Genomic DNA, 24835 nt, shown 5'->3' with positions numbered 1-24835 from the left:
TTTTGATTTGTATCATTCTACTTATTTTCTAGCCGCCCTTACCTCCCCGCTTGGTACTTGATCAGAGCTTTGACGCGCTAGTCGTTTGCCAAAGTGGGGTAAAAACTTGCGGACGCTTTCAGAGTCAATTGATCCAACCGAGGAACATATCTGTCGTTCAGCCCATATTTCAAGGGGTTGACAGTCAATATATGGTCCAGGCTGGGTTGAGATTAACCAACTGCAACCATGCCTCTTGATGAAGAGGGAGCCAAATGGTCATGGTAAGGCCTGACTCTTCAGCTCAGTGTTGGGATGTGCTCCGGTGTTGCTAAGCCTGTCTATGCAGTAAACCATGTATTCGTGGCCATCGCTCGTCGAAATGCCAGCATTTCGACAGACTGATGATCAAAGTCCCAAAGGCTGGGCGTCCGCTTGCCAAATGTCCCCATCCCAAAGGCAAGTGTAGCTGTCAGCGGGAGTGCGCCTTTATGATTGCTATACCCAAAGGTTAGTATGACTAGGAGGAGAGAACCTCCTACCGCACCATTTTTTGCCTTCGGGACTCTGGAGGCTGACAGTATCCAGGATCTACCTGTCTATGTAGGCCAGTATATCAGGTGCCTGCCAGCATGGGGGAACATGTTCCGGCTCAAAATCCACTCTCCGTCCCCCCCATGACTCCGCAACTACCGCCCACAGGTGATAGCCAGCAGTGCGAGAGAAGGGCCGGTACTTTCCAACCGCCTGGGAATTTCGCCAGTGGTTTCACCACTATTTCTGGATTTGAGAACAGGCACGGCGAGAATGGAGTCTTTAGCCGTCTGCCGCCCTATTCACCATACGACGCAGGGCTCGGTATTGCTAGCAGTTCGAGCGGCGCTACAAACGCGGAATTTATCACTCCACCTACTTTTATGGCTCAGCAGGCATTCGATAACGTCCCGAGCTCAGGATCCCAAAAGAGTAGCTGCTGTTCTGCAAAGACGCCAGCAACCGTCCCCGCATCGACTCAGAGTTCTTGTTGCCGAAAGAATGACTCGCCTATGGATTCGCAGACTGCATCATACCAGCCCTATCCGGATGGCGCGATGTATCCACCAACTTCGACTCCACAAAACTCATCCTGGCAGCATTTCTATACAGCTGGCCAGAATAACTACTCGTCGCATTACCCTTTACAGAATCAGGCACTCGGACAGCCTGCGGTCATGCCGAACTACATACCTCAACCGACACTAGACTACTCAAAGCCGAGTTTCTCGCAGCATAATGTCGCCAACGGTAATGGGTTCTTCCACGGCACCTTATCACAGCCCACGTCGGGTCAGACACAAACTCTTGGTTCCCCAAATACAACTTTCAGCGGAGAGCGGAAGCATGACTGCAACTGTGGGGACAGTTGTCAGTGTCTAGGATGCGCCACCCATCCCTTTAATAACACTACCAGACAGCACGTCCAAGAGATGGGTCTCTTAGTCACGCTTGATGGTGAGGAATCGAGTTTCGAGCGTTTGAATGGCTACCGCAATTTGCAATCAAATGGCAACCCTGATGCCACTCCGTTTAACTACGACTTGACCAATTTCAGCCACTTCGGCCACGAAAACCACTCGGAGGCCATACACAACACGGACAACAACAGTCCAAATGGCAGCTCGCCTTCTACAGAGTACCCCTCAGAGCAACATCTGATGGTACCCTCCGAATATTACACCATCGAATATCCTGTGCAACTCCCCAGTGCTTGCTCGGATGTGACTGGTAGTTGCCTCTGCGGCAACGATTGTGCCTGCGTTGGCTGTCTCACACATAGTGGTCACAATGGCCTTGCAGTCGAGTCCTCAACGATCGAGAACAACGATTTGTCTCCATCGAGTCCTTCTGCAAAGCATGAGAGCGTCGGCTCCCCGCTCGTACCTGGGCACACACATGCCACCGTTCAATCACCGAACCCAATGCTCTAGAGATTTAGCGATTGATGGTGCCTTTTGCTGCACATCGCTAAATAGAATGTTTTGCCCCATTTCTCCTTTGATGCCGAACCTGGCGTTCGAAACTTACGACCCCGATACCCACCTAATAGATGCTGGATCTTAGAGCTCCTCATTCTGCTTCCTTTCTTCTGTGCATAGTTCTTTCGGACTACGTCCATGCCTACTCTGAATTCTTCGTTTTCGAAAGGTCTCCCCTCTTTTTGGACGTACATTCCCGGTGTTGTGGTTGCTCAATTTCTCATTCGGGGTTCGTGCCTTGAGCGCGTGGACGCTGCAAGAATGGGGTTCTCTCTTGTCTTCTTTGCGCCTGGATCGATAGATGCGTTAGAGTAGCCTAAAGGCAAAGAACGCAGACAGTCTACTGCTTAGTATCTCAGAGCATATGCAAGCTACCGAGGCGAAGACACTGCCATTCCTCCAAGGATTCGGCTTGTGCTCTTCTGGCAAACATAGGCGTAACATGCTTGAACGAGTCGACAAGCGACATTGAAGAGGGAGTAGAATGACAGATATAATGCATGCTGAAAGGTAAATGAAGCCTAGAACATCTCTAAACTACTTGAAAAGCGCCTCAACCGAACTTGTTTTCAACACCTATGCAGGTATCGTACATGATAAAATGCTAAACCAATCTCTATTTACGCAGCGCATCTCTAACGGGAGAATCACCCCGACGGAAGGAAGCTAGAACCGTGTCAGCCGCCGTACTCATTGTCTGTATTGATAATCAATGGCCTTGCACATACCGTCGGCTTCTTCCCAGGCACGACCAGCTCCGAAACCCAGACCAACCCACGCGGGCCAAGCTCTCCGCTTGAAGAGAAGGACTGAAAAGACAACACCGAAGGAGAGACCGAGGGAGGAACGAATGATCATGGAAGAGATGGCGCGATCCCACTGTAAACAACGTAACGTCATATTAGCCATTGGAAGCAGAAATTGTATGCAATTCGGGCTTGGATCCGAATCGGAGACTTGTTATAATCGACTCCTTGCGGTCGGAGACAGGCTGCGACAAGGACAGAAAGGATGTCATGAAAGCGTGATAGTACCTTCTCGTTCAGCAATGCCTCGCTAACGGGCTTGGTGGACCGGAGAACGGGCTGGGATTCATTGGAGTCGGCCATTGCGGAAGATCTAGAAGTTGGCCCATTAGTATAATGGCAATAAAGAGCAGGGGCGGGTTCGCAACCGACATTCAGCAATAGACTTGTGCAAATGTCACGCGAGGAATTGATAACCAAAATAAGGAGATGATGAAACGAGTCGGAGAGCGACGTCGATCGAGCTTCGGCGGGCAAAGGCGGTCGGAAAAAATAGGCTTGGGCGGGTTTTCTGTCGTCAGTCAGTTTGGGTCCGCCGTCTTAAAAGGTATCACAACTTTTTTTCCCTTTGAGCTATCTGATAACGAAGCAAAGAACACCCTACTTTCTTCCTTTCTTTTGATTTGGGAGAGAGAGCCGGGGAGTTCTGTCTGCGTAGATCTTGGACGAGATGCCTTCAGTCGCGGAGGTTAGTATTTTCAGACTTCTGCGGAATGCGTATGCTGATCTTGCTTTGCTATATACAGCGCCCGCGCTCGTCGCAAGAAACTCTACTGCGGCTCGAAAAAGGCACCGCTTCACCTTTGGCACAGATCAACGACGCTGCTCAGATTATCGGACTTGATCTAAGCTTGTGTGCGACACATCCGGAACTCAATCGAACCGGACAAATTCAGACCAATGCCGCCCCGAAAGAAGAATGGGTTCTCCGGTGGTTGTTGAAGAAGCTGAGGGCAGGGAAAAGCCATCGTGTCGAACCGGCCTCATTTCTGCTTCTGCGACAGTTGATCGATCTGATCCCTCCAAAGACCTTGGCCACCATACTCAAAGACCAGAAGTTTCTAGCGACATTAAGCGACGTGATTACAGATCTGGAGGAAGATATTTTCGCAACTCTTGAGAATGGAAAGGCTGATGATCTGCGCTTTGGTTCGGAGTCGAGCGATACGTTGGGCGATTCACCACTTGACGACAAGAAGGGAACTAAGAGGAAGAGAGCCGATGCCGACGACCAAGATGCTATGGATATCGACCAGCAGCCGCAGACATCCTCCTCCTGCTTCCTCTCCTTTATTCGCGTTTTGGATTGTCTTTATAGCTTGGTTACGTTGACGAGTCGGGCAGCGGGTGTCGATGAAGTCGCCAGCTCGCACTTGAAGCATGCCCTCCGCGGCGAACCAGAGTCGGTCGCGAAACTGCTGGGTCAATCGTTCAAGCTCACTACCATAGTCTCCAAACAGCTCTTCGACGGACGAAAGACGACCGACTTGCAACATCTCCTCTACATCATCCCGGCCGTGTTGGAGTTGTGGGAATTGAGATCTTCCCGCCGGGACGATTCGGACGCCGGGTCAAGTCATGAATCCTTTGCAAAGTATTGCTTCCAGAATGCACTCAGGCTTCAGGTCTGTGTACGCTCCATCAAACTTGATACGGACGAGAGGGCTCAGGTCTTACACGGTGTTGAGCGTTTGATTGCCCTCCATGTCGTCCTACCGGCTCGTACAGCGTTCTTCGACCGAGGTGGTGCGGGCATAGACTACTCAAGTGACGAGCCGGACTGGAGTTCCGTCAAACCGGTGTCCGAGACGTTCAAGCCTATTCTCTGTGCGACTGATTCTTCAAAGACCATCAAGCAGGAGAAGAAGCTCTGGAAAACTGCTGAGCTGCTCCCTGAGTTCCTCGATATCGCTGCCCGCTCCGTTCCCAGAGACACCTTTCGCCGGCAGACACACGAGGCTCCCTGGTTGGAGACCCTCTTTGTTGCGGTTGCGGAGCTGGCGTTCTCGATTGTCAAACAGGAGAGTTTGGGTCCATCGGCCGCCTACGTCTCCGAGTTTGTTATCATTCTGGAACAGCTCTTTCGTATTGTTCTAAACCGGAACGTGCAGCTCTCTCTACACACGCTTCTCACCCATGCCGCATACACGGGACTACTCAAGGAGGGTCTGTCCCCAGTTGAATGGGGCTTGACGGCCTTGTTGATTGAACTGGGAGCGGATATTTTCTTACCGAATTCTGGCCTCAAGGATTCAGCCAAGTTGCTGAGGGCTCTACTTGAGAAGATACTTCTTCATTGGCGCAGTGGCGTGCACCGCACAGATAGCAATTACGATACCATTAAGAACGGAATAGTGATCCCCTTGCTGCGCGCGTTCCTTACTGCAAGAGATCTTCCGACTTTCATGCAACTATGGTACGAGCAGTTGATCGACGTCGAAGAGGCGCGTCTCGCGGATAGCAGCTTGAGCCTCTTCTCTATTTGGGAGGACGATGATTTGTGTAACGTTTATAGCGATATCTTGCGGAGTCCCCTCACACACGCCACTGCTGATGCGCAGATGCGAGCAGCTGCAGTGGAAATAAGAGGCGAGGACGGGAAGATTTCGTCTGCACCTGGCGCTTTTGCTCAATTCGTCCTCTTAGAAGCTGGTCTCAGGAACCGAGCCCTCGGTGCTGCGGGCGCGAGAGAAGAGTTGAACTCTATTCTTGACACCCTGACGGCGACGCTGTCCTCAAAGCAGAGTTTCCACTGGCGTTGGCGTTTGTGGCGACTGGCTCGCAATTTACTCGCGAATAATGTGCAATCAGCGGAAGATCCGCTCATGGTCGCGACTTTGAATCTAACCGATGCGGCGGTGAGTTCAGTCCAGCGTAACCATAAAAACCGAATGAAGAATACATGCGCTGCATTGGAATCGTTCGAAGCGTATCAATTCGCGCTGGCCGCTGTCAAGGAAACAACCGACACAGGTCGTTTGGAGAGCTTCCACGTCCTAACAGGCGAGGTCAAGGACTATATCGGCACAATCACCAAGCAAGATACTTTGGGATCCCTAACTTCGCCTTGGAACGGTCGGGTTGAAACACTGGATTCATCAGTGTCTCTTGCCTTGGGCTACTTCCTTACGCTCGTCAGAAGCCCTGATATTTGGCCTCAGCTGAAGACTGACGATAGGCGTGCTCTTTTCGAGAGCATTCTCGGCCTAGCAGCGTCACAATTTCGATTGCCCTCTGCGAGCTTGCAGACTTCCCCGCCAAATGCAAGATTTGTCCAGGCATGGGCCTCAGTCGTTTGCCATGAATACCTACTCAACTCGCCGGCAATCGCTGTGGATCTCGTTCATGTACTTTCCAAGCAGTTGAAAGAGGATAAGGAGTATCGCAAGCTCTATATCGAAAGCCTCCAAAGAGTGCCTGGACCATTGATCATGCGGCGCCAGAGAGGTGTGCTATTGGATCTGCTTCAGGAAATTCTTGTCCAGGAGGATAACATGGCGGAGATCAAGCTCGGACTCTTGTCGTTGATGGCCAAGCTGGCCGATATGCCCAAGACCGCAGCGACTTTCACGAGTGATTGGGAGCCAATGTTCACCACTGCCAAAGCTGTTACGTTGCAGGGGACTGAAAACGATCTACAGGTTATGAAAGCGTTCCGCAATCTACATCGAGCAGTGATATCCAAGCTGCTTGTTCTATCGGAGGAAGATCGTGATAAGCTGTTCAAAAAGATGTATCGCAAGGTTTCAGCCAAAGTCCTGAAGTTGAAATCTCTTGACCGCAACTCAATGGAGTGCTTCTTCTTCAGAATCTCACTATCGCAATTCTGGCTCCATCAGGAACAGCTTTCTGGCGCATTTGTTGAACAGGAGCTCGACTCCTGCCGCCAGCATATGTTTGACTTGATTGTGGCTGAAGTTCGGTCTGTCAAGGATCAGTTGAAGAAGAAAATTGAGAAAACCGTTACGTTGATCAAGATGCTTGATGCCCTGGAGGACTTTGAGGACCTGGTGGCGGATAGCATAGAGGCTGAGAAATTCTTGACAAAGATCGAGAGCTACGTCGAAAGGTCTATGGACTCGCGCTCTTCGTTGCGGAGGCTCATAAGACGCCGTGTCTTTACTGGTCGACGATCGGACAGAAGCATCACAGTTCCTGTTGTTCAATGCGCTGAAACTCTTTCCCTCAAGCATATGTTTGGCGAGGAGCAGCAACTTTTCATCCGAGCGACTACAGAGAAGTTCAAGTCTATGAGCGTGGATGAAGTGACCGCGGTGATTCGAGAATTACGCGAGCTTGGATTCGATGGCGATCGTGCCGCTTATCGCCTACTTGCTGCTGGTGTTGCAGTCGCTTCACTACCGTCTACCGAAGACAAGGAGACTTCTGCAGCAAAAGAGTTGTCACTCCTATGCACGGCAGTTACAGAGTCTCTCTCGCAGAGCACTTCCATTGAACATTTTACTTTCGCCACAGAGTGTCTGGACATTCTGCTTCGCAACCACACCCGTTGCATTGCGCAATGGAACATCGACAGCCTCCTGGCCGCTATTTCAGTATGCGCCTCGAAAGCTGGACCTCGCATCAACCCGGAGTATGCTGCAACAATATACGTCCGGCTCTGTAAACTGATGGGAGTGCTGCTGGGTCTTCACCGTCAGAAACTCGGCGGGCGCTTCCACTTGATCCTTCCGGCCATGCAGCGACTTTTGAACTGCCTCTTCGCCCGCTCCAAGAAGAGAAGTCGATCCATGCTGTCCGCAAAGGGGCACACACAGCAGCCGTACTGGCTTGCACCATTGCAGGCTTCACATGCCGTCCATTTCACCCGTCTGCTCACCTCGCTCTGCGATCCCACTGTCTCCGCCGTCTCGCGACCCACACAATCTGGGGGCAGCCGTGAGGCTCTCACTGACCAGACCAAGAAAGCCAAGCGTATTGCCGGTCAGTATTTGCAGTACTTGATCATGGAGTACGCGCAGAGTTCACTCCGCGGCTCCTTGGTGCCGGAAGTGAAAGCAGCAATCCTTCCTGGTCTCTATGCTATTCTGGACGTGATGTCGCGGGATACCATGCGGGCCATGAATGCAGGCCTGGATGTTTCGGGACGGGCAATCTTCAAGGGTCTCTATGATGACTACGTGAAGTTTGGCAAATGGAACAAGGGTTGAGGTTGAGGTTGAATTGGCATTTCGTTTATGTATACAGATACCACTTTTCCACTACATGTTAAATTATGAAAATTCTATAACACGTACCAGAAGCAGTCTTGCTGTAAACAATCAGTAGCCGAAGCACTCAATAGTGCCAGCACAGGCTCCTTATGCTGAAATCACGTGATCTTTCCATTCCCGGTGATATTTTCGGCGTGGCTCGTTTTCTATCATCAGATCCTTGCTCGTTAAAACAACTGTCAGTTCGTCTCCTCATGTCAGATAGATGGTAATGACCATCGCAATCTCGACTTTTGACAATAAATCTTTTACTCGATCCCATCGAGTCACAAACCCACAATGACCGTGAGATTAGATATGCCCAGCCGGGGGTGGCCTCATGGCGGCCTCTGAGTCGCTGGAGCCGTGGAGCTCCCCAGTGCTCAGGCTGATTGCGGAGAGGCCAAGTGGAGCAGCAACCACCATTTCTGATCTTGATTGCTGATAACGGCCGTCGCTTACACGACCGAATGGAGCAACGGAAAATGATAGCACGTCTCCCAGAGGCCTGACCACGGCCCTCATCGTCTCATGGAGGGCGATAAGGGACGGTGGTTTGCCCACGGCTCAACTGGGCGGGATGATCCTGGCCATTCCGAGACCACGGATCCTTCACAGTTCCTTATCATAAGTGCACTTGCAATCTTCCCCTGTTCCAACTGGAGATAGTGGTCGCATGTTACTGGCTGGTTGCAACTCAAGGTTACCTATCGGGGCTGTCATTGTGGATGGGTCACCACCAGGTTTATCAAGGTTGGGTTTATTGGGTCATGACGCAACATAATGTCTTATCTTATCCAAGGCATGGGGTGGTTAGTGTACCTGAGTTTATATTCATATGAATTTCTCTTGATGGCATGAAGTTGGTTGTGTTACTGGAGTGCGCGTGAATGGTATAGAGTCTTGCGTTGTGTACCTCATCATCTTTTTGTTTCTTGCCGAAAAGCACTGCAACCTTCATTGCAGTGCTACACACAGTATGGCCCAAATCAGGCGATGGGCTGAAAAGCTGAAGGTGCCATCAGAGCCCGGACTGAGCAATGCTCAGTTGATGTTAACAAATGAAGACTTGCGGCCAGGTGAGATTCGCATTGTGGCCGTCGGCTTATTCGATTACGCGACGGCGTTCTTGTCTTAAACCTGTTGAGATTTTCCCGCTCGAAATGAAGCTTACCGGTGTTCTTTCGTCTTGCAGTTGATCCTGACCGGCGTCAGTGGAAATGGTTCAATTTCATCGCTTTCTGGATTGCGGATTCGCTAAATATCGTAAGTTGCAAGCGCAGGAATTGCTGCAAGGCTTGAGGCAGGCTGATACTGATTCGGTATAGAACACTTGGATGATCTCCTCTTCGATGATTGTCGACGGTCTCTCATGGTGGCAGTCTTGGATCTGCGTTTGGGTCGGATACTTCATCGCAGCCGTCTTTATCTGTCTTACTGGTCGCATCGGTGCGAAATACCACGTTCCATTTCCTGTCGCTATACGATCTAGTTTCGGAATCTGGGGTTCATTTTGGCCGGTTCTGAACCGTGCCGTTATGGCTGTCATCTGGTACGGAGTGCAGTCATACATTGGAGGTGAGTTTGTTTGTCGTCGACCAGTAAGCTTCAGGATAGAGATTGATTGTTGACAGGACAATGTGTCACTGTGATGATCGAGGCCATCTGGCCTAGCTATGCCCATCTTCACAACTCCCTTCCTGCCAGCGCCGGCGTCGAGACCAAGGACTTCGTCAGCTTTTTCCTTTTCTGGCTCCTATCATTACCTGCTCTTTGGTTCCCCATCCATAAGATTAGACATCTGTTTACCGCCAAGGCGATTTACTCTCCTATTGCCGCCATAGTTTTCTTCGCTTGGTCGATTGCTCGCGCAAATGGTATTGGACCGGTTGTACATCAGCCCGCTACAGTCCACGGGAGCACTCTCGCCTGGGCGATCGTGAAGGCAATCATGAGCTGCCTAGGAAACTTCGCTGCTCTCATCATGAATGATCCCGACTTCTCGAGATTTGCGAGAAAGCCAAAGGATGCATTGTGGTCGCAACTGTTGACGATCCCCATTGGTTTCGGCATCACTTCGTTTATCGGCATCATCGCATCCTCAGCCTCCGCAGTCATCTACAACACTGTCCCTGTGTGGAATCCGCTTGACCTGCTAAGAATGTTCTTGGATGGAGCTAGCTCGGGTGAAAGATTCGGCATCTTTGTGATTGCCACTGGATTTGCCCTCGCACAGTTGGGAACAAACATTTCAGCCAACTCCGTCTCTGCTGGTACCGACTTGACTGCTTTGCTCCCGCGTTATCTCAACATCCGGCGTGGTAGCTATATCTGTGCTGCAGTTGGTTTGGCTATGTGTCCGGTATGCCCCTCTGGCTCATCTGCATTGGCTGCGTTAGGACAAGCACTGACATCTTGTAGTGGAACCTTGTGTCTTCGTCCAACCAGTTCACCACATATCTCTCGGCTTATTCCATCTTCCTGTCCGCCATTGCCGGTCCCATGATCTGTGACTACTATCTCAACCGCAAAGGCTACCTTCAGGTCAAAGATCTCTATAACGCCAGCAAGGGAGGGCCGTATTACTTCGTCTTCGGATTCTCCTGGCATGCGTATGCGTCGTATCTCTCCGGTATTCTTGTCAATATCGTCGGCTTTGCAGGCGCTGTTGGTCGTACCGTGCCCCTGGGAGCTCAGTATATTTACAACATCAATTACTTTTCGGGCTTCTTCGTCTCCGCCGTGATGTACTATATCCTCACCCGCATCTTTCCTTTGCCTGCATCCAGCGACAGATGGAACGAAGTGGACTCCGATGACGAGGTGTCCTATGGACAGGAAGTGGACTCGGATGACATGCACACGCCAGGGAAAGTGAGCTCGCTGGATAAGGACTCAGGTTCGGATCGGAAAGGAGCCAAGATTGCCTCGGGGGCAATGGTTTGATAGAATTCCTCTTCGCTATTTTAATGATATCCCATATTTAATGACGATCCACTCGTGATGACGACTTGTTTTGCAGGACTCAATAACGTATTCCGCGCGCGATCTAGCTCACAGAAATACCCCTGTCTTCCGCTCGTTAAGCCTCGCATTTGATATAATTCGGAATAGCCATTACACGTGGTGTATCTATTTCCATAGAATCCTATGCTCAACAAAGACTCGCAGTGTTTGCACGAAAGCCTTAGTGTACATCCTCCGTAAGTATTTACACACATTTCGCCTATTAAACTGGCTATATGATCATTTTACATATGAAGAGGTGAACTGTTTACCCCTAGGCATCAATAATCCTTTTCAATCTTAAGTGAGTCATAGTTAGCAACCATTGAGATGTTGTAGCGCTTGGGATGCTCTGCTAGCAATCGGCCTGAGGCACATAAACGCATCCAAGGGTCAATCTAGTCTAGATGTTTCTGGTAGCCTGGTCAGGCACCCCATAACAAATAGCTGTATTTATGACGTCGACTGCAGCCCAAATCCCATCTCCCACGTTCTGTCTTCATCTACCTGCATCTACACAATTCTTACATCAAGCTTGAACTCAAGAGTACATTGCTCTCAGACACGGCAATGATTGAGACAGACACTACAAAACTCCACCGCATTGGAGCTGGTTTCTGCGGAACAGTCTGGGCCACTGGGGCAACAGGACCAGCCTTGAAGAGAAAAGATGGAGGGCGTGACCGATCACTAAAGAATGACTTTGAGATGCATCAAAGAATTCTCAACAGTCTACAACAAGTGACAAATGTCAGCTTATCTGTCCGGATACTCTATTGCTACAAGTTCATCCAGTCGACTGACTCGAGCTGGTGGGCTGATAACCTCCTGCGTTTTCCTGAGGGATATTCACCTTGTAATGTCATTGAATCGCAGAGGATACCTCCGTTTCCCCAGCCAACCAGGGAGGTGCTGATCGCAACCTACTGCCCTAAGAGATTGCTGCAGAGATACTGCAGAGTGATGCTAATAAAGACTGCCTAATACGGTCTTACTTAGGTAGGAGAGGGACGCAGAACAACCAACCCGCACGGCCATCAAAGTTCAAGGCATTTTCTCTGCGAAACTATCCTTTGCATGCTGATCAAATCGAGGAGATTGGGATACCAGCGCAGCACATGATTCAATATGCGCAAGCAATGGCGGAAATCCTTGCCATAATGCACTGGATAGCGAAGATAGATGCCAACTACGTAGAATTTGTTCTGGCACCCCCTGACAAAGGACAGGAGGGGCAATGGGTGAATGTTCTTGGTGGGCATACCATGTGGGTACTCGGCTTTGATTTGTGCAGGAGCATGGCGATGAATGAGCATGGAGTTGAACAAGCTGCCAGGGGCTTTCTGGCGAAATGACCCATTCTACCCTCGACCAAGATGTGGCTGTTCGATTTGGCAGGCATTTCAGGAGCACTATCTGCAAGTCAGCAGACAGATAGCAGCCAGTGACCTCGAAGTTTCGCTCTCAAGGCTCTTCATAGAGAAGGTTGTAGAAGAAGGACAGCGGTTTTAGTGAATAACAACCTCACTTGTGTTGTGAATGTGATATTGTCTCGCTCTGGAAAATATGGGAAGCACCACCGGAGGTGCCATTAACTTGGGACGATAGCAAGGATTTGGACACCGTTACAATCGGAAAGCAGGTTGGTTGGCTAAATGCTCTTGAAGTAGCGTCCCTCCGTTGCGCCTCTTGGAACTGCTTTTTCGGGTCGTTTCTGTGGCAGTCGTTTCGACAGAAGTACTTGAGCACGAGCCGGCGGATTGTGGGAGATAGGCCGGGTGATCAGCGTCTTGAGGACCGCAGCAATTCGAGCGTGACATTCGGCGTCTGTTTTGCGACAACTCGGACTCCGGTATATGGTAACATTGAACTGCAGGATGACGGATGAGCGACAGGGGACAAAGGGATGCTATTAATGTATCCCAGTCGATGCACAGACCTGGTGGGGTTTCAAAGTGCTCTGATACATATAACTTACCAATTACAAACATTACTTATTCGTGACCTCGTCACCTCTTCTCATCCCGATGGCACCTCGGCAGTTATTTGTCTGTTGAGAGCACGTCGATTCCCAGAGACACCATGTCTTTGGCCATGATTCTGGTCGCACTCACGCTGGCAGCGTTCATAGCCCGTGTCGTTTATCGCTGCTACTTTCATCCTCTCGCTCGCTATCCTGGGCCTTGGTTTGCCCACATCTCTAATGCCTGGTTCGTTCACATCTGATCTTCAGCTTGAACGAAGATCTAGGGCTAACTCCATCAGGAGACTCGTTACATTCTTCAGTGGCCAGCATCACTTAATAGAACAGCGTCTACACGCTAGATACGGTCGTGTGGTACGAGTTGCACCCAACTGGCTATCATTCTCCAGCCTGGATGATTTCGAGGCCATCTATGGCTTCAACAAGGCCATCGAGAAGGACGAATTCTATGACTTTGGTCGCGACCGGGGCAGCCGGCCCGAAAGCATCTTCGCTGCAAAGACAGAGACCAGTCACCGAGTCAAGAAGAAGAAGGTGGTCAGTCCAGCTTTGACTAGTACCAGGATTGCTTCATACAAGCCTGTCATCGATAAGCACGTGGGGATTCTGCTGGCACGGCTGCAGTCACAGTCGAAGGGTCCACTGCTAGATGCAAAGAATGATGGTACTACTGCGGTGAATATGGCACCAATTGTGCATCAGTTCACGCTAGACACAATGCTTGAGCTGGTCTTCGGCCCTAGGCTATCGGCACACCCGTATACTGATACCCCTGCTGGCGAAGGGGTATGTTCAAATCTGCGCATCATGACCAAAATGGCCTGGAGTTTCTCACTTTGGCCGGCCTTTGGGTGGCTCATGAACACGCGTCCTGTTGATGCAATATTGCGCCGACCGACTTACAGCAAGCAAGGTGAACTCACCGGTATGGCGGGCCTCATGGGCGTAGCCATGCCGAGGCTCCTGAGGAACCCAAAACAAGTGATTGCGTCTTCCCAGCCCAGTATCGTCAAGGGCTGGCTAGAAGTCCCTACGGACGATGCGAATCGTATGACTTCAGCCGAAGTCGCGTCGGAGGCGTCCAACTTGATCATAGCAGGACCAGGAAGCACAGCGGCTGCTCTGACAGCAGTTATATTCTACCTGGGCACGAAAGACGGCCAAGCTTGGCAGGAAAGAATTCGAGAGCAAATTCGCGCTTCCCAGAGCCATGATTTAGGGCCATCGTCGCCGGAACTCCAGGCGGTGATTAAAGAAACGTTAAGACTAAGCGCCCCATTTCCGACTGCTTTCCCCCGAGTGATTAGACCTGGCGCTGAGATGGCCATACCTAGCCTCCGTGCTCCGCTGCCTGTCGGAACCACGGTCTCTGCGAATACATTTGTGCTCGGTCGATCGCGAGAACTCTGGGGCAATGACTCTGATGAATGGGAACCACGGCGCTGGCTGGGGAGTGAGCAACACCGTCGAGAGATGGAGACCAAATTTGTGGCATTCAGCAAAGGCTCGCGGAGCTGTATCGGACGTGAGTTGGCCTTGCTTGTTCTTGCGCAGGCAGTGATTGGGATCGTCCAGCAATGGAAATTCCGCAGTAGGGGCGAGTTGCGAGGCAACAGCTTCCTTGAGATGCAGTATGACGAGTGTTGGATTGAATTCGAGCGGCTTGACCTGTCGTTGAGCGAATGAAGCATAGTTCAGCTTGGTATCCTGGTAGCCTAAAAGCACACTTACATCCGTTGCTGCGTCTTATTCGTCAATAACAGACCATGAATCACAAATGCAGCCAAATATGACTCAAAACCTTGTCCGATTCATTGTCTGGCTGGAAAGAGTCGAACCAGCTGCTAGACATGCTGGGCTAATCTGTTTTGTGACCCCGACAAAGGCCGATCTGCGCCCAGATCCACGCACCACCATCTACTCCATCTCCACTGTTTATTACCTTAAGATTTTACTCTCGTCACACCAGACATAAATACTAATTCCATCATCTCTTCTTTTCTCGTCTTTCTGTCTCTATCTTACTCACTCTCTATCTCTAGACGCTGGCATCCTTAGGACGACGGTGTTGTGTTGTGTTCTGTTCTTCAAAGCCACACTCCTGGGTTCTCACGACTCACTATTCTTCATTGACTGTGAGGAGACCGAGGACAGTACATGAAATCTCTGAGACTGTATCGCTGAGGGACTGAAGATCTACCCATTCCATCGCCTCAGAATGGCATCCACCAGTGCCCTTCCTCAAACCCTCAAATCCATCACCGCCACCAAAATCAAAGAACTCTCGAAACAGCGCAAGCGCTTTGAAGAACGCAAGGACAAGATCTTCAAAGACGCGCGGGACGCCCCCGATCTGCGTTCTAGAGTCCAAGTCCTCCTCGAGGGAGTCACGAAGCTCAACGGTGATCCCAACGACGCCTTCGATAAGGAGGATCTCGACGCGGAGGATACTGAGGAGCAGACAGCCAGAGTCGCAGATTGCTCTGACCGCGCCACATACACCAACATTCGCCGCTTCCTCCTACAGAGTCAGTATGACCCTTCTGTTTCTGAGAGTAGCTTGAGAGACTGGATCGCGCAGCTAGAGGAGGAGCTGCGGTCGCTCGAGCTGAAGCATGAGCATGCCGCGTTCTACAGTGATCTGGTGACGGATTGGCTGGAGAATTTGGAGGCTGAGCAGGGCGCCAGCAAAGAGTTTGAGTCGGTGGGACGCGCGGAGATGCAAGAGCAGCGTGCGACATGGGAGTCATTGGTTTTCTCGACGACGGACGTAAATGCCGATGCGATCCGTGCGTACCTTGATGGTCTATTCAACACCACGCCCTTGACCCAGCAGGCGCTCAAGGAGCTCCGGGAGAGGATCAAGTCGTTTGGGACCGAATTCGCCGCGAAAAAGAAGTGGTTCAGCGTCGCCGACCTCAAGTGGGTCTCCGAGTCACTACTGAAGACTGACCTGCTCACCAAGGAGAAGATGGGTATCCTGAGGGAATTCATGCGCAACAAGGCAGTAGCCCAGGAGGTGGCAGATGTGTTAAATATGCGTCTGGCTGCGCTGGACAGCTGGAATTGGCCTGAGGAGGGGATACCAGTTGAGATGCGTCGTCAGCTCAACGGCAAGTACAGAGTGTTCATGGACGAGGATCTGCTGGACAGTCTTCTCTTCCAATATCTGGGACTCAAATGGTCGGTGGCGTTCAAGAAAGCATTCAAAGCTTTTTTCAAAACGCGCGCTTGGAAATCGCCGCGCCAGCAAATCTCTAAGGAAGAGCGGGAACGGCGCAGGTATTTTCTGGACTCGACGGTCCGCGGCGGCTGCGTGAATGACTACAGACGACAGATGTACGAGACGGACTACTTTATGACCCAGCTGCCGTCGTCCGTGGAAGCAGGTGTTCCAGAGTACAGTGATGAAGCGAGCAGCGACGATATCACCGACGGAGAAAAGCGCAAGAACCCCCTGGACACCAAGCACGCGCTGCTTCACCTCCTGATCACAGAGTCAATCATCCACACCACACAGTACGGCCAATTTACGGCCATCCGTTCCGATTTCAAGTGGTTTGGCCCGTCGCTGTCACACGCGACCGTTCTGGCGGTGTTGGAGTACTTCGGGGTTCCCCAGAACTGGCTCCATTTTTTCAAGGTTTTCCTCGAAGCGCCACTCAAATTCACGCAGGACGGAGAGAACGCCGCGGTGCAGGTTCGCAGGCGGGGAGCTCCCATAAGTCATACGCTATCGGACTGCTTTGGCGAGACGGTCCTCTTCTGCATGGACTACGCGGTGAACCAAAGCACGGAGGGCGCCTACTTGTACCGTCTGCATGACGACTTCTGGTTCTGGGGCCGCGAGCAGACCTGCGTCAAAGCTTGGGGCGCCATGACCAAGTTCGCCAAGGTCATGGGTCTTGAGTTCAACGAGGAAAAGACAGGAACAGTCCGACTGACAAAGCCAAACCCCCGTCAGGGCAGCGAAGTCCCAGCCGGATCAGAACATTCATCCTTGCTACCGACCGGGGACATCCGCTGGGGCTTTCTGAAGCTCGACCCGCAGGAAGGCCGCTTCATCATCGACCAGTCGCAGGTGGACAGCCACATTGCCGAACTCGGCCACCAGCTCGCCTCGTGCAAGAGCATCTTCGCCTGGGTACAAGCCTGGAACAGCTACTTTGCGCGATTCTTCACAAACAACTTCGGCAAACCCGCCATGTGCTTTGGCCGGAGCCACATCGACATGGCCATCTCGACGCTCAGCCGCATCGAGCGGATCCTGTTCCCCGACGGCGTCACCGCACACCTGCGACAGATGATCGCGGACAGGTTCGGCGTCCGCGATCTTCCCGACGGCTTCTTCTACTTCCCCATCGAGCTTGGTGGCCTGCAGCTGCTGAATCCGTACATTCCGCTTCTGGCAATGCGTGGGGACATCAAGCAGACGCCGCAGCGCCGGCTCCAGAAAGCGTTCCTGGAGGACGAGGATGCCTGGCATGCGGCCAAGGAGCGGTTCGAGAAGGACGGGCCCTGCAGCTCGGCGCAGATTGACTTCGACGATGATGACAGCCCGGCCACGTTCATGTCGCTGGACGAGTTCATGCGATATCCAGAGTCTTACAGCCGGGCTTTGCTGCAGGCGTATAAGGATCTGATCCGCATCCCAGAGGAGGTCAGCGTCAGCCAGACGGCCGGGTTTCGGAGTAGCGTCATGTCGCTGAGGAGGACGGGGTCGGGCGACGGTCGGGGAATCACAGATTCGTGGTTGACGATGACACCGTACTGGCGCTGGACGGCCGAGGTGTATCACGAGGAGATGGTCAAGAAGTTCGGAGGTCTGGCGGCTGTCAACAGGGAGTTCATGCCTTTGGGGGTTGTCGAGACGCTGAGAGAGGGCAAGTTCAGATGGCAAGGTTGATGTTGATGTAATATATAATAATTTGATACCTATTTGATTTTTGACAAACGTTCCATAGTCATATCTCATGAATCGTTCATATCATTCATACCATTCATATCAAAGCCATAACCCAATTAGAGTAATCCCTTTACGATGTATACGTATCCTCGAAATCCAGCAAAAGCCCCCTCATCCGCTCCTTCTCAGCCTGCCCTCCAAAAATCACATCCACCGACTCGCGACACAACGCAAGCAGCTCCGCCCTGCCCAGATCAAAGTGCTCCGCCGCCAGGAGATACTCATTCGAGACAGGGCTACAGAAGAAGCCCATATCATCCGTCTGTATCTCAACCCGTCAGCACCTAACCTTCACCAAAGAACATGGCGTAGAAAAAAGAGCGAAGAAACATACACACAACACAACCGGACAATCCACATGCCTCCAATACCCGAAATGATGCGCGGGGAACCCCCCATCGATCATCTCCGCATGCACATTACACGACATGCACAGCTCGAGCCCCAGGCGCCGGCGCGCAATCTCGCGCTTGAAGTCCTCCGGCACATGGATGACATGGCCCAGACGGTCCGGCCGGAACGATAACAGCGTGCTTAGCTCCCGCTCCGAGCCGGAGGCCTGCGTCTCGGCGAAGTGCACGGTGATGCCTAGGCCGTGGGCCTTGGCTTTGGCGAGGGCGGGGCCGTAGAGCGCGACGTCGCCTTTCGTGGGGTTGCCGCAGATATCGACGCCGACGACGCGGGGGCGGTGCGCGATGGCCAGGTCGATGATGGAGAGGGCGTCGGCGGCGGTGTTGTTGCCGCGGTCGATGGCGAGGATGAGGTAGACTGAGATTTGGGGGGAGTGAACTGACAAAAAAGTTTCGATGGTGGTGAGGACGGTGGTGAGGTATTCTGTTCGGGTGAAGGCGAGGGTGGGCGAGGCGCGGGGGATGGTGCGGAGTTCGAGGTAGCGGACGCCGTCGGCGAGGAAGTTCTGTAGGACGGAGTGGGTGGCGTAGGCGAGGCTGTCGAGGTCGTTGCAGAGTTGGTAGATGGATTTGGAGAAGACGGAAAAGAAACTATGCATCTTAGTGGGTGGTTCTTGTTCTTCAGGTTGTCAGGTGTTTGGAGTACGTCTGCAGAGAGTAATCGACTTTTCCTGGTGGCATGACTACCAGGGGATCTTCGACATCAAAGTCGGGATTTTGGGCTTTCTTCTTCAGCCAGATCTCATGAAGACATTGGCGGCTGATGCTGCCGCTCAGATGAGCGTGGACCTGGAACTCGTTAGACTCTGACAGATGTGTTGAGGAAGTTACTACAATACCTCGACCTTGGGTAGCGCCTTGGTGAACGCGACATCTACGGGCTTTGAAACGTCCATTATATTGCTTGTTATCCTTCTGTGTTATCTCCAGTCGCTACGGACGAGGAAGCTGGGTGGTACAAGATGAAGCTACAAGGGAGTTGCTGTGGCGAAGGTGGCGGTGACTGACTCCTCACAAGTTCTGCAGGAATATCTGCACAGTGAGGATGAACAACATTTTTGTCTCTACTTTTGTAGTATGGGTACGAGATAATTTCCATGCTCTCGGGACTATTCAACACTCACCACTACTGCTAGTAATAGTCAAGCCTCTGAACTACTTGGAATACTACCTTATAAAAGTATGTCGGGATATTCCTGAAAATCTACGCATCGAGGTTCTCGTATCACTCTACTCAGCCAAGAGTCTCCTATCTGGAGAGGAACGAAGCATTCAAAGGTCAGATAATTGGAATATCATTAGCAGTGGTAATATGGAAGACAAAGCGCTACTTTGCTATGTGAACTACAGTCGACTCGTCATCGTCTACAAGAATATAGTCCCGAACTCTTTCCGACGCATGATTCCCTTTGCCCTCATATTCCATCGTTAGTATCCATAGTGCCGCGAAATTCAAGAGAGACCGTGAAGCACGCGTAGAGCCTTCTCTGCGGTCAATTCCGTGGACCTGAAGCGACCATTGGCTTCAACTCGGCCGATAAAGACGGAACGCGTATGTTCTTGCGTCGCCTAAATGATAAGGTACGTGGCCAGGCCAAATGTTCGAAAACCATATTGCCTGACAGCTGAATGTGTGGCAGCCTTGAAGTATGAATATGATAATTATCCACTTTCATCCCGCACATAACCATGGTGTATTTCTCAAACTGGTGCCGCCTTGTGGGGTTGCATCAAAGTCAATTGGGCGAATCCAGTCAAACAATAGGCACCTCGGTAGCTCACGCTGGACAATACCTGCTACTGTCTCAGCATGTCAAGGGGAGTATGGCTATCTGCCGTCCCAGATGGTCAACTTCCCTGTCATTAAGAGGGGTCTCTATGTCACACTTGTTTCTAGAAAGCAGGACCCTTGCGCATGTGAGGACCTTCCTCAGCGAGGAGCTGAATCAGCGTAAATCCTGGTAGAGTCAGATGACGTTCGGATGCAGTAAATGGCAAGCCAGCAGACTAATGCGAGGACTGGCTAATCCTGTCGATATTAATGACAACGATGGAATCACGGAATCTCCGAACCCGCCAGTACCTGTTTCGGTTAAATTGACCGCGGAGATTCAGACGATGGCTCAAATAAAAAGTGGAGAAGGAAGGGTAAAGGAACATGGCAGAGTGCGGAAGCCGGAAGGTCATGGAAGAAGGTTCGAAAGAAATGAAACCTTGATCAAGTGAAGCCTTGCTCTTCTAGCTGACACCAGGCTACAAGTCTTAGCCGCCTGTCGTATGTATGCATCTGTGGACTTGCACAAGGGCGTCTTGTATACTCTGTTCTGGATATCACTAAACAACCAGTGCGCCCATGCCACGACAGGGAACATGGTGGGGGCACGGGGGCATGGGGGCACCGTAGCACGAGCAGAAGTTTCACAATCCCTCTTCCTATCGGCCGCATAAGCTCATGCGTTTGGCGAGAGAGTCATTGCTATGCAGATTGTTTCGGCGTCGGATGCACCAAGTCCAGCACTGAAATTCGAGGAAATGGTTCCCCATTGGGTTTTCTTGGCTCTCGCTAAGCACGTTTCTGAAAAGCCTAGGATCTTTAGTAGTATTGGCGCTTTAGAAAGGCGGGGTCGCCAACTGTCATTCTTCGTGTCTCAGATTCTCTTCCCGTTTGGAGTATGGACGAGACATTGCTTCAGGGATTGTTGCTGAGGAGACGGTACAAATCTGGCAGCCTTCCAGGTTGCAATATGCACTGCCCCAGGTCGTCAAGCGAGCCGAATGAGGCTTGCGATTTCTCCACCAATTCCTCGAGGATGTCGAAGGATTCTAGAAGGAAACGCGCCTAGGAGTCTAGGACAAAAATGATTGGATAAATAATTTCAGATCCCAAGCAAGTGAGGCTATTTTTAGCCAAAGATCTGGTGTGGAGAGGTGGATTTTAACGGTACAAATAAAAACAAGAGATTTTCTGTCGCGTGCTTAAAATCAGTAGTTTAATTGGCAATGTGTCACTTGGTCAGTCAATAGTGCTTCTCATAGCCAGCATTTGGCCCCTTACTACTCCGTAGGTCCGCCATGGAGGCAGTATTGAACTCCTGATCGTATCGAGCCCAAAATTCAAGTTGTATCGAGGGAAGCAACTGATAATTTCGACCTAACGATTTGTGCGTCGGACAGAGCTGAGCTCGGGAGTGGCGCCCTGTTGCCGGGGCGGACCGAAACTAACAAGAGAACAACATCTGAGTACGGACTGCGAGACGATGGAAATAGTGAAAACTCTTGAGTGAACCGCTAGAAGTCTCGATTACCAGTATTGACTGAGAGAAGTCGTGACTGATCATTGATAATGCGGCTAGAACCACTGATGGCTGGTCCGCGAAGCATGCCAGTATCATCAGACTATCAGGCACTCAAAATCAAGTCTTCAAGAGACGGAAATACTGAAACAGGCTGAGAAAGAGACTGAGATCAGATGGTGGATCTCAATTATCTCGATCAAACACTGCCGGCGGGTATCCCAGCAATAAGACAATGGGGTCTATCCCTCACTTGCGTGTCTCAAGTGCCTGGATGGATAAACAAATCAAACATCGAGAGTCCGCTCCCTGTAAGGTATAATAATATTGTCATTAGTTAGTTTCTATAAATATCAATCACACATCGATAAGTGACGAGCCTCAGATGTCCTTGACGGAGCTGCATTGCTAGCGGTGAGCAAGAATCCAATAGTAAGCTCAACAGCACATAGAGAGTGTGCGCTTTCGAGAAGACAGGCGACATGCACCTTAGTCGCTAGTCACCGCACCATGAGAGACAGCCACAGGAATTCCGCAGAGCTCTGGAAAAAGGAAAGAGAGGAACAGCCTGTATTGGGAATTGTGGTCACAAGACTCGACAGAAGATAGAGGGAGAAAGGCTTCGCTCATGCAGGTGATAGCCCGGTAGCTACTATTTATTGTTGAGAGTACTCCGTACCTATATCGGTATGCGTTAACACCCACAAATCGATGACTATTGAACTGTTCGCCAGCCAGAGCACGTTGGTGGTTGAGTGGTGGCTGGCTGGCTGGCTAGGGAGGGGAATGTTAGAATGAGGACTGCAGTGCAACTCATCAGTCCAAGGCACAAGCCACGACGAAGATGACCGTGCTGACGCTTTGAGGCGCGTGCTCTGTACAAGGGACCGGATGATTTGTAGGGATGACTATAGGTGTTGCATTGCAGTATCGAAAAACGCATCGAACGATCGAAGCGGCTGAAGGTGACATTCATGCCTAAGGCAGGAGGCTTGCATACCATTCAGCTCCTCCTTCTGAGTTATCATTATTGGGCATAAGTACAAGTGCTATCAGCAGGGTTAGACTAATGATGAAAGAACCTCAATTTTAATTAATACTATTGCCATCATTTTATGAATTATGAGAGCCAGGATGATACTAATACTGGCTGCATCTAACTCCCTCTGGAACGGGAGACGCCCAGGCTAAATGGCCAACGCACAGGAAAATATACCCATCCAACCCCGGTCCAAGAGGCGCAACGTTCCATCCAGTTGGGAACATGCTCACCTCAGCCTTCACCTGGTCATAATTACAAAGAAAATACATTTCGTAACCCCAGCGGTCGATGATGTCAAAGGCCAGGTACTAGGAATGCAAGAACCGCTTACACGGGTTTGTTCTGCCTCGTTAGTCGGTCTCCTGAAGATCAAGGGACGGGATTACAAATATGTATTCGACGAAATCATCTGACTGCATGTCATGAATTGAAGTTGGGCCAACTATCGAAGATCGACAGCGAGAAAATCTACCTATTTGCAGCCGGTTTCTATTTCATATGGGGGTTGTGTGGGTTGTGGGACACTGGACCTTGGGGCCGCAAAATACCGACAGGGCAGAACCTCAGATGTTGTATGGGAGGTATTGTATGTATTGTTATTACCAAAACGGGATGATGGAATTACATTGATCAGTCCAATGATACACGCTAATGCATCTGATGCAGCAACCACGCTGGCGGGAAACGATAGACTAAGGTACCTAGTTTTTAATTGTAATCTCCTTTTTAGTTTAAACTGTTTTCTTTGAGCTAGATACCCATCAGGTAAAGTAGAACCAAAATGCTGGTAAGGTATGTATTTCCATTGAAGCCGCTCGTTATTCTCCCCCTTTATTTCGTGCTTTCAATTCCTGGTGATGCGCAGAAGGGTATTTCCTGAAAAGCGGGGGATCCCTGGTTCATTTGCATGGGGCAATTTGTCGATGATGTCATAATGGGTCCTTAACCGTTGACTGCTACCAATTTCGCAGGACCACATATCCCTTTTCACTCTGCGTTAGACTTAAATTGATGCCTACTAAGAGAGGCATATTCATTACTGTATTACAAACGTAGAATGAAGTATGCCTCGTTTCGCATGTTTCTGCCCCCAAAACCCCCCCGGTTTCTAGTGGAGCTCTTAATACTGTAGGCCACGAGTGTTTGTCGGGGGACAGATCAGATTGGGAAAATTAACGAATGTGGAAATAAGCTGGCGTCATGAAATCAAGGATGATACATGATATGCCGATTGAACCGGCAACAGAATATAATGCTGATTTTGAACAAATGAGAGACTTGATTTCTCTACTTTGTAGTGAGGGGGATACGAAAACGATGACCCAAGGACGAAGCGGGGGTTCTTGACCGCTCTCTCACTGGCTGCTGGCAAGTGTGTGATCGTAGCAAGGAATTTCGGATGCGAGATCCTTCCTGGCTGAAGGGCAAAGAACGATGGATGGAAGGCTTGGAAGCTGTCAAGTGTGGGGCAGCTACCGTTTGAAAATAGCCCCATGAGGCAGACACCAAGAGCCAATCAGCAAGCTTAAGCCCTCGCTCCGAAGTTTTGTCCTCATTGGTGCCTTAGCTGCGAAGCCACAATAAGAGGAGACGCTCCTATGACTCAAACTAGCAAGGTAGGTATGATTACCTGCCTAGATAATCAATAGATAACTTGGATAACCTCTTTTCATTATGCTGAGGAGATGTATGCTCCTGGACTGAAATCGATTGTCATGGTAACACAAGCACTACGAGCCGGCCCATCCCGCCACGAATAAGGGGGCGCGTTGATGGTCACGGGGCTAGACATGGTTGCTTCGCTCTTTCATGTTCCTGTTTATTTACTGGTATGTACCATCATGAAAAAAGTGACTCGAAACGATTTCCTACCTATCGTCATCAATCATAGTTTGGTTGCAAAACTATACTGCTATCTGTTGATATCGTGGCACGTCAGGACGCGCCTCAATGATGCTCATTAGAGCGGTCAGATCGTCAGGATTGTCAGCACTAATACGGACCATCGTCATTATCAAACGCTGACTGGATTGAGAGTATCAGGTGCCCTGGTCTGAGTTGCTGCTTATCGGTCGATAAGATATGCATGTAGCAGAGAAAGACGGAGACAATTTTCCAGAT

The 24835-nt window shown here is 50.7% G+C and overlaps 7 protein-coding genes across 7 annotated transcripts, besides 1 other annotated feature; 5 read left to right on the top strand and 2 right to left on the bottom strand.

The window, feature by feature from the left end:
• Nucleotides 1-611: 611 nt before the first annotated feature.
• Nucleotides 612-1946, top strand: mac1 (putative copper-activated transcription factor GRISEA; the record flags this gene model as incomplete). The annotated part of the gene is made up of 1 exon (XM_001264440.1): nt 612-1946. One exon carries the CDS (start codon nt 612-614, stop codon nt 1944-1946), a length of 1335 nt encoding a protein of 444 aa, XP_001264441.1.
• Nucleotides 1947-2610: 664 nt separating this feature from the next.
• On the bottom strand, nt 2611-3103 carry NFIA_012320 (MICOS complex subunit MIC10; the record flags this gene model as incomplete). Its single annotated transcript, XM_001264439.1, has 3 exons — nt 2611-2660; nt 2723-2873; nt 3029-3103. The coding sequence occupies 3 exons, from the start codon at nt 3101-3103 to the stop codon at nt 2611-2613; spliced, it is 276 nt and encodes a 91-aa protein (XP_001264440.1).
• Nucleotides 3104-3470: 367 nt separating this feature from the next.
• On the top strand, nt 3471-7971 carry NFIA_012310 (ribosome biogenesis protein URB2; the record flags this gene model as incomplete). Its single annotated transcript, XM_001264438.1, has 2 exons — nt 3471-3488; nt 3547-7971. 2 exons carry the CDS (start codon nt 3471-3473, stop codon nt 7969-7971), a joined length of 4443 nt encoding a protein of 1480 aa, XP_001264439.1.
• Nucleotides 7972-8992: 1021 nt separating this feature from the next.
• Nucleotides 8993-10959, top strand: NFIA_012300 (nucleobase cation symporter-1 family protein; the record flags this gene model as incomplete). The annotated part of the gene is made up of 5 exons (XM_001264437.1): nt 8993-9092; nt 9209-9279; nt 9342-9591; nt 9648-10375; nt 10435-10959. The coding sequence occupies 5 exons, from the start codon at nt 8993-8995 to the stop codon at nt 10957-10959; spliced, it is 1674 nt and encodes a 557-aa protein (XP_001264438.1).
• A 2142-nt stretch (nt 10960-13101) lies between these two features.
• Nucleotides 13102-14689, top strand: NFIA_012290 (putative cytochrome P450 pisatin demethylase; the record flags this gene model as incomplete). The annotated part of the gene is made up of 2 exons (XM_001264436.1): nt 13102-13205; nt 13270-14689. 2 exons carry the CDS (start codon nt 13102-13104, stop codon nt 14687-14689), a joined length of 1524 nt encoding a protein of 507 aa, XP_001264437.1.
• A 532-nt stretch (nt 14690-15221) lies between these two features.
• NFIA_012280 (uncharacterized protein) lies at nt 15222-17909 on the top strand (the record flags this gene model as incomplete). Its single annotated transcript, XM_001264435.1, has 1 exon — nt 15222-17909. One exon carries the CDS (start codon nt 15222-15224, stop codon nt 17907-17909), a length of 2688 nt encoding a protein of 895 aa, XP_001264436.1.
• Nucleotides 16479-17276: a mobile genetic element.
• Nucleotides 17910-18039: 130 nt separating the features above from the next.
• On the bottom strand, nt 18040-18978 carry NFIA_012270 (putative adenosine deaminase; the record flags this gene model as incomplete). Its single annotated transcript, XM_001264434.1, has 2 exons — nt 18040-18231; nt 18304-18978. The coding sequence occupies 2 exons, from the start codon at nt 18976-18978 to the stop codon at nt 18040-18042; spliced, it is 867 nt and encodes a 288-aa protein (XP_001264435.1).
• Nucleotides 18979-24835: the final 5857 nt, after the last annotated feature.

Source organism: Aspergillus fischeri, genomic scaffold (assembly GCF_000149645.3).
Source record: "Aspergillus fischeri NRRL 181 1099437636249 genomic scaffold, whole genome shotgun sequence".
Classification (NCBI taxonomy): domain Eukaryota; kingdom Fungi; phylum Ascomycota; class Eurotiomycetes; order Eurotiales; family Aspergillaceae; genus Aspergillus; species Aspergillus fischeri.
This window is presented reverse-complemented; position numbering and strand designations above follow the sequence as displayed.